The 14,822-nt window shown below is 39.6% G+C and overlaps 1 protein-coding gene across 3 annotated transcripts in view; it reads right to left on the reverse strand.

Moving 5' to 3' along the window:
- Nucleotides 1–14,822, reverse strand: part of tatdn1 (TatD DNase domain containing 1) — a 45,129-nt gene that overhangs the window by 7,568 nt on the left and 22,739 nt on the right. For all 3 annotated transcript variants that reach the window (XM_059646076.1, XM_059646077.1, XM_059646075.1), the window contains 3 exons: nt 13,457–13,497; nt 11,047–11,123; nt 20–90 (listed from right to left, as the gene is read on the reverse strand). In XM_059646076.1, the coding sequence (XP_059502059.1) occupies nt 20–90; nt 11,047–11,123; nt 13,457–13,497 (189 nt within the window). The remainder of the gene's footprint in view (nt 1–19; nt 91–11,046; nt 11,124–13,456; nt 13,498–14,822) is intronic.

Below are 14,822 nucleotides of genomic sequence, written 5' to 3' on the forward strand. Positions count from 1 at the left end.
CTAGATTAAAAAACCTTACCAGTTTCTATCATCAGTTTTTCACTCGGGATAGATTTCATGGCTTCAAGGTTGGATTCGGTTTTTAAGGAGCTGAAAGAATCAAATCTGTTCTTAATACATACAGTATTAAAAATTATAAGTCCACTATTTTCAGAAATATAGATTTTAAATTTAAACAGATTAAACTGTTCAAATATAATTAACATTAGTTATAGTATAGTATTTCTCCACCAGCCATCATCTATTTCTAGAGACAGCATAAGCACTCTATCACACACTCGATTAATTCAAACCTACTCAAATCAATAGTTTGCTTGAATTCTCACACTCAACAATCAATTATTCACAAAAAAAGTCCTAAAATTTGAGCAGACAAAGCAAATAGAATTGAAGGAACAGAATCAGTCATGACAATGTAATTCTTAATATTTCAACACTTGTCCTGTTAAATAAATATTTTTATAAAAATTAAACCTGGAAGAAAATTTGAGCTCTGCATAAAGTAAAAACGTTTGTTTTTAACTGAAGCAATTGACTCAATTCATTTATTTTAGCTGAAAGATACTTATCACCCTAGTAATCAGAATTTCCAATTTATCCACTAACTCTGGATATCGGAGTTCATCTAAGAAAAATAAACATACAGCAAAATTCACAGCCAACTTTGGAGAAACCGGTGTGTGGGAGCTCACAGCAGGAGAGCAAAGTGCCTAGTTTTAAAGCATACCCTTACCGTTTTATTTGTAAATGAACAGTAGTGAGTAGAGTGGGTTCTCTCATGATATGATTCTATTGAGATCTGTCTCTTGATTAAACTTTAAAAATATAAAAACACAGATACTAAGTTAGCCTAGAACAGTGTTTTTACAGCAGGAAGACTGTCCAATTTGTAAAGATTACAATAATGCAAAAATGTGAATCCTTGTCACTTGCACCAGCTCATCACCCACATATTCATCTGCTCTATCCTTCTATTCCTGTTCTCACTAGCTCATGGTGCTGGGATAATCCAGATATTACTAGCCTCGAGGACCTCCCTTTTTATTTTTCCAGCCTAACTTTCTGTACTTTCTCCTCAGAATCTCATCTTTTTCTCTTTCTGTGTCTATTGATTGTTAAGATGCAAACATGGCCATTACTCCAGTGATGTGCTGTTCCTGTTGAATGTGGGAGATTAAGGAGAGTTTTTACATTACTGATGATAATATCTGCAGGAAGTCTGCTTGGTTGCAAATTCTATTGGATAGTACAGATTACTTGAAGCAGCAGATAGAGATTAGGAGGAATTTACAGGAGCGAGGGAGTGTGATGGATAGCAGATACTGTCAGGGAGAAGGGTTACCTCCAGGAAAGTTAAGAGAAAGAGGAATGTCATGCAGGAGTGTCCTCTGGCTATCCCCATCTCAAACAAGTATGCCATTTTGCAAAATATGATGGACTCTCCGGGAAACATAGCACTGACAGCCAGGTTTCTGGTACCAAGTCCAGCTCTGCCGTAACTAGGGGTTTGTCAGGTTGCAAGCGATCAATTGTGGTACGGAACTCTGTAGTCAGAGGCACAGACGGACGCTTCTGTGGCTGACAATGAGGCATCAGAATGGTGTGTTGCCTCCTTGTGCCAGGATCAAGGAATCTCAGGGAGGGTGCAGAATATCAAAAGGTGAGAGAGCCCAGCTGGAGGTCAGTCATTGTAAACATTTGAACTAACAACACAGAAAGAGAAAAAGATGAGATTCTGAGGAGAAAGTACAGAAAGTTAGGCTGGAAAAATAAAAAGGGAGGTCCTCGAGGCTAGTAATATCTGGATTATCCCAGCACCATGAGCTAGTGAGAACAGGAATAGAAGGATAGAGCAGATGAATATGTGGGTGATGAGCTGGTGCAAGTGACAAGGATTCACATTTTTGCATTATTGTAATCTTTAAATCGGGTAAAAGTGACCTATACAAGGACAGATTGCACCTGAATTGGAAAGGGACTAACATACTGGGGTGGCGGGGGTGGTGTGCAGATTTGCTAGAGGATTTAAACTAGGAAGTGGAAGAGGTGGGAGCCCACTGAGGAAAGAGATCAGTTTGAGACTGGTACAGTTGGGAAAAGGAGCAAGTCAAACAGTCAGGGCAGGCAAGAACAAAGCAGACAGTAAGATAGGACTGATGAATTAAACTGCATTTATTTCAACGCAAGAGGCCCAACAGGTAAGGCAGACGAACTCAGGGCATGGTTGGGAACATGGAACTGGGATATCACAGCAATTACAGAGACATGGCTCAGGGATGGGTGGGACTGGCCGCTTAATGTTCCAGGGTGTAGATGCTATAGGAAGGATAGGAACAGGGGGTGGTACAAGACCGGAGGCAGGGTGGTACGAGAGAGGAGGGAGAGTGGCGTTTTTGATTAGGAACAACATAATGGCTGTTCTTAGGGAGCACATTCCTTGGAATACGTCCAGGGAAGTTATTTGGAGGAAATTGAGAATTAAGAAAGACATGTTTACCTTATTGGGACTGTACTATGGACACCCAATAGCAGGAAACTGAAACACAAATTTTTAAGAAGATCTAAGTTATCTGTAAGAATAATAGGGTGGCAATGGTAGGCGATTTTAACTTTTCAAACATAGATTGGGACTCCCATAGTGTTAAGGGCTTGGATAGAGGTACTTGATAAGTGTGTACAAGAAAATTTTCTAAATCAATATGTGGATGTACCTACTACAGAAGATGCAAAACTTGACCTATTCTTTGGATATAAGGCTGGGCAGGAGATGAAGTATCAGTGGGAAAGCACTTTGGAGCCAGTGACCATAATTCTATCAGTTTTAAAACAGTGATTGAAAAGGACAGATCAGATGAACAAGTTGAAACCCTAAACTGGAGGAAGGCCAATTTTGACAGTATTAGGCAAGAACTTTCAAAAGTTTATTGGGGGCAGATGTTCGCAGGTAAAGGGCCAGCTAGATAACGGGAAGCTGTCAAAAATGAGGTAATGAGAGTCCAGGGACATTATGTTCCGATTAGAGTGAAGGACAAAGCTGGTAGGTGTAGGGAATGCTGGATGACGAGACAGGTTGGAGGTGCTGGTCAACAATAAGAAGGAAGCATGTCAGGTCTAGACAGCTGAGATTGAGTGAATCCCCAGAACAATATAAAGGCAATAGAAGTATACTTAAGAGGGAAATCATGAGGACAAAAACAGGATGAGATAGCTTTGGCAAGTAAGGTTAAGGACAATCCAAAGGGATTGAACAAATACATTAAGTGCAAAAAGGGTGACTAGTGAGAAAATAGGGCCCCTTAAAGATCAGCTTTTGTGCTCCTGAGATGCTGCTGGGCCTGCTGTGTTCATCCAGCCTCACATTTCGTTGTCCCCTTAAAGATCAGCAAGGCAGTCTATTTGTGGAACTGCAAGAGATAGGGGAGATAATAAATATGAGTATTTTGCATCAGTATTTACTGTGGGAAAGGTTGTAGAAGGTAGAGAACGTGGAGAAATAAATGGCGACATCTTGAAAAATGTCCATATTACAAAGGAGGAGGTGCTAGACATCTTAAAACCCCAGGACCTGATCAGGTGTACCCTAAAACTATGAGAGAGTTAGGGAATAATTACTGGGTCACTTGCTGGTATATCTGTGACATCGATAGCCACAGATGAGGTGCCAGAAGACTAGATTGGCTAAAGTGGTACCACTGTTTAGGAAAGGTGGGAAGGAAATGCCAGGGAACTATCGACTAGTGAGCATGACATCAGTGGTGGGCAAGTTGTTTGAGAGACAAATACTTGGAAAGGCAAGGAGTGATTAGGGATAGTCAACATAATTTTGAGCATGGGACATTATATCTCATGAACTTGGTTGAGTTTTTTGAAGAAGTAATGAAGAGGATTGATGAGGTTGATGTGATTTATAGGGACTTCAGTAAGGTATTCTACAAGACTGGTTAGCAAAGTTAGGTCACATGGAATAGAGGGAGAACTAGCCATTTGGATACAGAACTGGCTCAAAGGTAAAAGGCAGGTGGTGGTGGAGGGTTGCTTTTCAGACTGGAGGCCTGTCACCAATGGTGTGCTACAAGGATGAGTGCTGGGTCCACTGCTTTGATTTGATTAGATTCCCTACAGTGTGGAAACAGGCCCTTCGGCCCAACAAGTCCACATAGCCCCTTAGAGCATCCCACCCAGACCATCCCCCTATAAACCACACACCCCTGAACACTATGGGCAATTTAGCCTGGCCGATCCACATAGCCTGCACATTTTTGGACTGTGGGAGGAAACGGGAGCACCCGGAGGAAACCCACGCAGACACAGGGAGAATGTGCAGACTCCGCACAGACAGTCACCCGAAGCTGGAATCAAACCCGGGTCCCTGGCACTGTGAGGCTGCAGTGCTAACCATGAGCCACTGTGCCGCCTCTAAATGTTGTCATTTTTATAAATGATTTGGATGGGAACATAGGACGTACGGTTACTAAGTTTGCAGATGACACCAAAATTGGAGGTGTCATGAATGACAAAGAAGGTTATCTCCAAGTACGACAGGATCTTGATCAGATGGGCTAATGGGCCAAAAAATGGTAGATGGAGTTTAGTTTAGACAAATGTGAGGTGCTGCAATTTACCACTTAATGGTAAGGTCCTGGGGAGTGTTGTTGAACAAAGAGACCTTGAAGTGCAGGTTCACAGTTCCTTGAAAGTGGAGTCACAGGTAGACTAATAGTGAAAGTGGCGTTAGGTTTACTTGCCATTATTGGTCAGTACATTGAGTATAGGAGTTGGGAGGTCATGTTATGATTCTACAGGACATTGGTTAGGCCACTATTTGACTACTGTGTGCAATTCTGATCTCCCTGCTATAGGAAGAATGTTGTGAAACTTGAAAGTGTTCAGAAAAGATTTCTAAGAACTTTGCCAAATTTTGAGTTATACTTTGGGTTTGAGCTATAGAGAGAGGCTGAATAGAATGGGGCTATTTTCCCTGGAGCATCAGGGGCCTTGGGGTGACCTTATCAAGATTTATAAAATTGTGAGGGGCCTGGATAGGGTAAATAGGCAAGATCTTTTCCTGGGATAGCAGAGTCCAAAACTAGAGGACATAGGTTTAAGGTGAGAAGGGAAAGGTTTAAAAGGGATCTAAGGGTCCTTTTCAACAGAGTGGTGCGTGCATGGAATAGGCTGCCAGAAGTAGTGGTGGAAGCTGGTACAATCACAACATTTAAAAGGCATCTGGATGGGTCTATGAATAGGAAGGGTTTAGAGGGATATGGGCCAAATGTTGGCAAATGGGTCTTGATTTCTTTAGGATATCTGGTCAACATAGCTGAGTTGGACCAAAAGGTCTGTTTCCAAGCTGTACGTCTCTATGACCCTATTTTCACAAAGAAAGTAAGTTGAGTTATTTAGTTATAAATTACTGTTCCCAATCCACATTTATTGTACTGTCTACTGCCATCAAAATTTAGACTTTGCTTATAATTTTCTTAAAATTTTCACATTGATTACAAGGAACTGTATCTGAGTATTAATGACATTATAGTCAAGGAAGTGAAGCAACGTCTCTACTTCTTCAGGAGGCTAAGGAAATTTGGCAGATCCATAAAGAAGCTTACCAATTTTTACAGATGCACCATACAAAGCATCCTAGCTGGATGCATCACCGCATGGTGTGGCAACTGCTCTTCCCAAGACCAGAAGAAACTGCAGAGAGCTGTGAACATAGCCCAGTCCATCACGTGAACCAGGCTTACACCGAGTGACTCCATTTATACTTACTGCTGCATCGGGAAAGCAACCAACATCAACAATGGTCCCTCCCACCCTGGATTTACCCTCTTCTGTCAGGCAGAAAATACAGAAGTATGTATGTACGTATGAACAGATTGAAGAACAGCTTCTTCTGCACCTAATCAGTCTTTTGAATGGACCTCTTCAACGTTAACGTTGATCTCTCCTTGCACCTTCACAGCAGCTATAACATTGTATCCTATACTCCGTTCTATTACCCTGAGGCACCCGTACAGTATGATCTGCCTGTAAAGCATGTAAGACAACACTTTTTACTGTACCTCGGTATGTGACAGTAATAAATCAGATCAAATTATTGATCATTTTAAAACTGTGGAAATAAAGGTGTTGAAGTAAACCTTCCAAATTTACAGACATATTGTGCGTCTGAAATCAGTCAGTCTGGAGTATCATGAACGGAAAATTAATTTTAATTTTGAAATATTCACTAAAGTGAATGAGGTATGGGGTGAAAAACTTTCCTTTTAATCTTTAGAGCTAGATAAGCAGATAAAATCTTCAAAAGTGAATGCAGCAATAATTCTGGTTAACGATCTACTTACTCGAAACATGAGTAATTATAAACTGATGAGTATTTAGTCATCTTGTAGCTTCTCACCATTGTCCAATGATAATTGCAGTTAGTACAATATTTTAAATCACTGATCCACTTCAAAAGTAATTACGGTAATTCAGAACAATCATAGCTCTAACCTACGTTGGGCAGCATTGAAAAACAACTATCCAGCAGCTGCAGACTCCAGATGACCGAATAGAAATCATCCAATAACACCTTTTTAAAACTATCTAGTATTTGGAAAGTCCATGGAGCCCAGTCTGAAACCATCCTGGACTTCAATCTATGGGAGGCCTAAAATTATTTGACCTATCCTTCCACTTGAGGGTGTAAGGGGGGTGTGCGAGAGAGGTGTGTGCGTGTGAGTGAGGGTGAACCCTTGGATGCATGTATCCAAGACTTGGCATGTTTTTAATTTTGTTTTGGATTAGGTGCTTAAATGTAATAAATACTATTTTCTTTTTGAAAACCTGCAATTAAACTTGGTAATGTGTGTTTTTCTTTTATACTTATATTACTTAATTTAGTTAGCAACTCTGTAAATTGGCAAGTTAACGCTTCTAAAATAAACCTGTTGCAGTGAACCGAGAAATGGATAAAGAAGGGAGCCAGTCTACCAATTCTCTGTTGACCATAACATAGTTGAAGCACTGTGTCAGTTGACCGAAATAGTGTAAAAAGGAAAGCTTGTAGAGAGCAGCAGAATTGTAGAAGCCTCTCCTCATCTCCCCAGCTCCCTTTAATGGACTAGTTGCCTCTTTCTGGTAAGTAAGTAGTTTAAATGTTCAAAGCATTACGGCAAAAATACCCGAAATTAAAAATGAGATCACCACTGCTAACAAGAGGAGCCAAAGATAATATTGGATGAAATTAAGAGCCTTTCAAGTTCTTTAAAAACGCAAGCCTGAAAATTACTTTAGAATTCAGCAAAGGAGGACCAAGAAATTGATCAAGAAAGAGAATGGAATGAATTTCAAAGAACAAGAGATGTCAAATCAGACTGTAAAAATTTCTACAGGCACACAAAAAGGAATAGATTGGCAAAGACACATGTTATTTACAAGCAGAGGCATATGGATTTCTCGTTAGAGGTGATGGCCTACTCGTATTATCTGTGGACTGTCAATCCAGAGACCCAGATAATGTTCTGGGGACCAGGTTTGAATCCCACCATGGCAGATGGTGGAATTTGAGTTCAAATTAAAAGAAAATCTGAAATTAAGAACCTGATGATAACCATTAATCCATTGTTGACTGCCAGAAAAACACATCCAGTTCATTCTGGTATTTTAGGGAAGGAAATCTACTACCCTTACCTGGTCTGGCCTACACATGATATCAGACCCACAGCAATGTGGCTGACTCTTAACTGTCCTCTGGGCAATTAGGGACAGGAAATAAATGCTGCCTAGCCAGTGACTTCCTCATCCTGTGAATGATTGTAAAAAATATAGAGAAATGGAAGCAAAGCCAAGAAAGTATTTTGTAACAACCTTCAAAGAGGTTATCCCAGAATAATTGAGATCAAAGGGTCTAGTGAGTGTAGAAGTGAAAGAATTAAAATGCATTAAAGAGAAATTTAGTTTTTGAGAAAATAATGGGGCTGAAAGCTGAGAATCCTCAGGACATAAAGACCTTTTACCCCAGAGGCTTGAAAGAAGTGGTTACCAAGATAATGCATTCATCTCTCAAATTTTCATTAATTCTGCAATGATGCCTGAAGATTGCAACCTTCCAATGTAACCTCACCGTTGAATATAGGAAGGAGTAAAAAAGGAAATACAAAACCTGTTAGCCTGATGTCACTAATAGGAAACACACTAGTATTTATTATAAAGGATACAACTACTGGAGATTTGGAAAATAATTGTACAGTATCCACATTGATAAATCTGCTAAAGTTTTTCAAGGATATTACAAGCAGAGTTAATAGGGAGAACCAATTTGGTGTATTCTGATTTGAATGAAGTCCTGCACAGGAGGTTAGGAAAGAAAATTAAAGTACTTGGGATATAAGCATAGACTGAGGATTGGTTCATAGGCAGAAAGGAGAGGCTAGAAATAAATGCATGACTCTCAAGATTGACAGGTTGTGACCAGTGGAGTAGCATAAGGATCAGTGTGTGACCCAAGCTTTTGAAATCTATATCAATGATTTGGATATGGGGACTAACTGTGATATTTCCAAGTTTGTAGATGATACTAAAGTTGGTGGGAATGTAAGTTGTGAGGACTATGCAAAGGTTGCCTAAGTGAGTGGGCGAGACAATGACAAATGGAATACAATGCAGATAGACGTGATTCCCATTTTGGTAGGAGGAATTATGGTGCAGAGTATTGTTTAAATGCTGTAAGATTGCAAACTGTTAATGTCCAAAGGGACTGGAGTATCCTTGTAGATAAGTCATATGCAGCAAGCAATTCAGAAGGCAAGCACCATGTTAGCCCTTATTGTGACAGGGTTTAAGTACAGAAGCAATATAGTCTTGCTTAATTGTATAGAATACTGGTGAGCCCAGGCTTTGTGTGCATTTCTGCTCCACATGCCAAAAGAAGACCATACTTGTCATAGAGAGAGCACAGTCGAGCTTTAGCAATCTCATTCCTGGGATGGTTGGACTATCCAATGAAGAGAGTTTGTGGACACTGGGCCTGTATTCTCTAGAATTTAGGAGATTGAGTGGTGGTGTCACAGAAACTTAGAAAGTTTAGAATGGGATAGATAGAGTATACGTAGAAAGAACACTTCCCCTGGATTTGCAGTTGAGAACCAGGGAACAGAGTTTCAGAATTAAAAGGCTAACCATTTAGGATGAATGAGAAGAACTTCTTCAGTCAGAAACAGCTTTGGAAGTCAGATATTAACTAAATTCATGATAGAGATTAGCAAGTTCTTAATTACTTTTGAATCAAGAGATATGGGGACAACACAGTAAGATGGCATTGAGATAGATGATCAGCTATGATCTGGAATGGCAGAGCAGGCTTCAGGGGCGGAACGGTCTACTCATGCTCATGTTCCTACAGCTTCTTTGGGAAGTTATGGAGTGAAAGATACATAGGTGAGGAGGTAGAGTGCCAGGTGAATGTGTAGGATAGGGTAGGTGAGGAGTAGGATATCAGGTGGCCAGGAGCATAATTAGGTTCATTCGGGGTCCAGTAATACAGTTACTAAGGAATTAAAACTGGTTCTAATCTGTCTAGCATTTCCTCAATAATTATGCAAATAAGTCAGTTAGCACTCTAATTCAAAGTTGAAGATATTTTCAGAGGGTTTCCAACTCAGGACTATTGCCCATTGGAAGTTTAAACTTTTCAGTCAATTCCAATGTATTCAGCGCATCCGAACTTCAGGGTCCCCAATTTGTATCTCGTGGGGTACGTCAGGTTTCTGAAATCTGGAGATTCCATTACATGGGTCAGTAAAACACCTCAGTGCAGACTTAGGAGGATTTTGCAGAGGGCAAAACTGGTGTCTACCAATTCAAATTAACAACCATGACTACTGCCTATCAAAATACATTTGACATCCCTTCTACACCATGCAAAGGTCATAAATGACACCTGAAAGCATCTACTCCAATATCATACTGATGACTACATTGTTCAAAATAGTGAAGAAAGATTACAACACAGTCTAAACACATGGCTATGTCAGAGAGGATTATAAGAATGCTTTCAGAAACACAAGGACCTTTTAAAGACGTATTTGGGATCCAAAGTGGAAAACATTGCAGCTTTGGCATTACACCTCAACTTCCATAGTTTTGTCAACTCATTAACCTTTCAAAATCCTTCCAAACATTCTAGCTTAGATTCACTTGTGAATTCAGGTGTGCAATTTACTATTTATCTATTTATCTGCAGGAAATAGATGACAAAAAACTGGTGCTCAAGTACAGATTCCCATAAAACACCACTTGCCAATTAAATAGTGAGCACCTTAACCTGAGTTTTAGTCTCTTACCACTAATTATTTCAAAAATGGTCCTGAACAGTTCCTCAAAAAGGAAGCTCCTAGGCATGTCATTGGCTGCTGACAAATTTCTCCAAGACTGTTGCTGATACTTCCACCTCCCTCCTTAACTCTCATTTAGATAGCTTTCAGAACTTTGAAAAGGAACAGCATTCACATTCTCCATCCTACTGTTAACTAGGTAGAGCACATTTTCTTGCATTCAACTGGTTCATTAAATTCTTCAATATCTATTTTGTACTTCACTAACTCTTCCAAACTTCACAAAATATGGGTTCTTATAATGATCTGTTGGGTTGGATGTCACTTCAAAAGATGATCACACCAGGCATTCTCTGACGATGTATCTCAGGTCTGTTAAAGAATTGGTTATCCGCACTAAATTGACTATGATTGGTGAATCACCTCCATGCAATTGCATAGTCACAGAGGTCCAGGGCATACAACCAATAAAAAAAAAAGCAGCAACTAAATATTCTGATCTAATTTTCCAGTATTTGGCCTTGTATGCCTTGGCATCACAAGTACACATCTAAATGCTGATCAAATATTAGGAGGCTTTCTGTTGTTGCCGAATAGATTCCTTTATAGCTAACAGAAACCATGACTTGCATACTTTAGCTTCAGTTACAAGGAACTTATTGCTTCATGTACTTTAAAGGCCACAAATCAACACTATCCCTAACTGAACCAGTATATTGAAACTTACCAGCCATTGATACCAATATAAAGACCCAATTCTACTAGTGCAGCAGCTTCCGCTTTTGTACCATCGAAGGAGTGCACCTAAGACAAAATTGTGAAACCTGTAAAATCATTCTTTAACAATTTTCTTTTTAAATTCACTAAGTGGTACCTCTTATGAGGCAATAAATTATCATACTTTCATCTTATTTAAAATTATGAAATTCGTTGATACATTTGTTACCTGAAAGCTTTCATTGCAGAACCAAAAATATCATATCATTATAGCACCTACTGACCAGATTAACATCAGCTCAAATCAAGTTTCAGCTTTAACAACTTAGGCATTTGGCAAGGTCACATGGATTGAACAGGTGACCCAACTATCATTTCAGAAGGCTTAAATAATAAAAGATTCAATCTGCAGAGGAAGACTGAGGATAAACAAAGAAATAACGTTGGCGGAAACAAGAGATTGAGAGAAGATAGAAAGGTAATGAAGATACGTAAAAGGAGCCGGTTAGCTCAGTTAGCTAGATGGCAGTTGTGTGGTTCACAAAAACTCTAAAACCCTAGGTTTAATATCATTCTTTTTACCTTCTTCATCCCCAGATGAAGAACTGTGGCATAAGCTGCATGAAGACAGAGAAAGAACGTGCATAAAGGTTTGCAAGCCGGATAGTAAGTCACAAAAGAAAAGATTAGAATATCAGTTGTATCAGAAATTAAATGCATATCTACTAAAAATAAACAGGGAGCCAATATCCTAGGCTGCAAACATAATCCGTATCAATTCTGGAGAAGCTCTTCATACCCACTGATTTATGGACAGGTCTGCATGAGAAAATTCTAAGTTTTAGCCTACTACAGTATAGTTATGCTTGTAATTCATTACGGTCACTGGATGGTGGGATGGAAAGGCAGGGGGAGGGGTCATGAAAGTAGGGTGGGAAGTTGGGAAAGCTACAAGTAGGCTGAGGTGAGGACAATGGAAAGCCGCAAAGTGGGGTGGGGTGGGGTAGGATTGAGCGGGAAGGAAATACTGGAGGGGTGGTTGAAATTAGGTTTGTGTACGCGTGTGTGTGAGAGCGAGAGAGAGCGAGAGAGGGACTGCAAGCAAGCGAGAAATGAACAGTTAACTAGGAGTTGGGAAAGCTTCAAATCTCCTGAGGTAATAAATTACTTGCAAATGAATATGGTACCTCTAGCTTAAGGATATACATGCGTATTCTTCACAGCTATTGGGAATTAGTGATGCTACGGTTAACTTGTAACCTGAGTTTAGGATCAGAGATGAAATAAAAAAGTGATAAATGCCTAGTTAAAATATTTAAGTTTTATAAATATGCAATGAAAATGTATTCAGTGTGACCTCAAAAGTCTGCAGAAGGTGTGTTCAGACTAATGGATTTTTGTACGTAGATGTAGGTATCAGCTATTTTGAAAAGAAAACTTTTGATAATTTATGCCTATTGTGGCAATTTAAATACGGTGGTATTTCGGAAATTAATACATTCCTTGTGGTGTTGAGGATTTAAGTTCAATGGAGTTTATAATTACTGAAGATATTGCATTATTTTTCTAATTTTGGTTCTCAGAAAATCCAAGTACTCTATATGTCAACACAAGCACAAGCTAATGTTACATTGTAACTGCATTACCTAATAAAGGAGTTAGTGAGAATGAAAAAGTAGATATCAAGAAGACCAAAAAAAAATGTTTCTGAAGAAGGGTCCAGACCTAAAACATCAGCTTTCCCGCTCCTCTGATGCTGCTTAGCCTGCTGTGTTCATCCAGCACTACACCTTGATATCTCAGATTCTCCAGCATCGGCAGCTCCTACTATCTCTGAATCACTATATAAATTCGAGGTTTCTTTTTTATATAATTCAATACTTAACACACTTTACCTGAAAATATTTGCTTCGAGAGTAATGGTGGCTGTGTTCCGAAGGCCAGTGGGTACATGGGACTAATAAATGTGGAGCTGGAAAAGTACACCTGGTCAGACAGCATCCTAGGAGCAGGGAAGTCAACGTTTCGGACCCTAGTTCCTGGCAACTGCAGTCCTTACGGTCATCAGTAGGTACATGTGCACATTCACCACGCAGGTGATAGCTTACCAGACTGGATAACTCATTGCAGAAATCTCAAAATTTTAATTCCACTGATTTCTACAATAATCAACTGGCCAAGTCAGTCACATTACATTACTCAGTGAATACAAAATAAATTACAGGCGTATCCTTATGCTTATCACAAAACAGAGGCATTAAATTTTTACTACGTAGTTAAAATTAATAAACTGCCTTTTTGGCTTGGATATTTTCTACACAATTCCTGAATGTAGTATCTGATTATATCATAAAGAAGGGCATATTGTGATAATCAAATTCCTGATTCCCTAGACTGATTCACATAACTGTTAGACTTACCACACCTCCAACACATCTGTCAATGTTTCTCTTCATTATATCTACAAAACAGAGTTGAAAAGGCTCAGAATTTCTTTGTACATTATGTATGATGCCTTGTTCAATACTTGACATCTGCTTTGTAATCGGCCAAATATCCAGACCACCCACCCCCCAACCACCGTCCCCCCCACCCCAGACTGCTCCAATATCACATAATTATGTGACTGATCTGACTGTGGCCTCAACTCCACTTTCCTGCCTACTCCTGATGGATTCTTGGTTAACCAGGGAGTTAAAGGCCACCTATATCTGCCTTAAAAATACTTAAATGAAAATGCCACTGCTTTCTGTGGAAGGCAATTACACAGAATCGTAACCTTCAGAGAAAAAATATTCTCCTCATTACTATCTTAAATGGGAGATCTCCTATTTTTCAACCACGTAGCCTGGTTCTCCCAAAAGGGAAAAGCTATATCCTCTTGGCATTTACAATATCAAGTTCCCTCAGTCTGATCACCTCTCATTCTTCTAAACTGCAACAGTTTCAGACCCAGCTAGTCTAATCTTTCCTCATAAGATTAGCCTCAAGCAACATAACAGATCATCTAGGCATTAATTTGTTTTCTTACTGTAGAAACTTGCTATCCAATAAGTTATTTACTTATTATTATCATCATTACAATAACAATTTCGCTGGACCAATGAACCTCACTACACTTCTTCAAACTCAATTATATCTTTTCTTAAACAAAAAGTCTAAAATTGTGCATGGTACTTGAGGTCTAGTCTCACCAATACTCTGTAGAGCTGCAGCAAAACTTCCTTATCCGTTCCATTCCCCCTGCAATAAGTGACAAAAGTTCCATCCACAAACATTTACTCCCTCTACCACTGATGCACAGTAACAGCAGTTTATAACATCTACAAGATCACCAAGACCCCTTAGACAGCACTTTCATGACGACTCTCTAGAAGGACACGGGCAGCAGATACATGGGAACCACAACAACACAAACATGTGAGCACCACCATATGTAAAAGCCTTTCCAAGCTACTCAGTATCCAGACTTGGAAGTACATTGCTATTCCTTCACTATTGCTTGGTTAAAATCCCAAAACTCTTGGCGCTGTGGGGGTGCCTACACCAAATATTCTGCAACAGTTCAAGAAGCTATCTCGACACTGCCATCTCAATGGCAATGAGGGATGGGCATTATATGGTGGCCCAATCAGTAAAGCTCAAATCCCATGAAATTCTGCAATACTCTTAGAAACTGTGTGTAGAGAATGAGTGCTTTAATGACTCCCACCCAGTGGGTCTGACAGCCATCATTATGAAGTGCTTCAAGAAGATAGTAAGGGCACACATCAACTCTAACGTCCC

The sequence above is a fragment of the Stegostoma tigrinum genome, chromosome 5, assembly GCF_030684315.1.
Source record: "Stegostoma tigrinum isolate sSteTig4 chromosome 5, sSteTig4.hap1, whole genome shotgun sequence".
NCBI classification, from domain to species: Eukaryota; Metazoa; Chordata; class Chondrichthyes; order Orectolobiformes; family Stegostomatidae; genus Stegostoma; species Stegostoma tigrinum.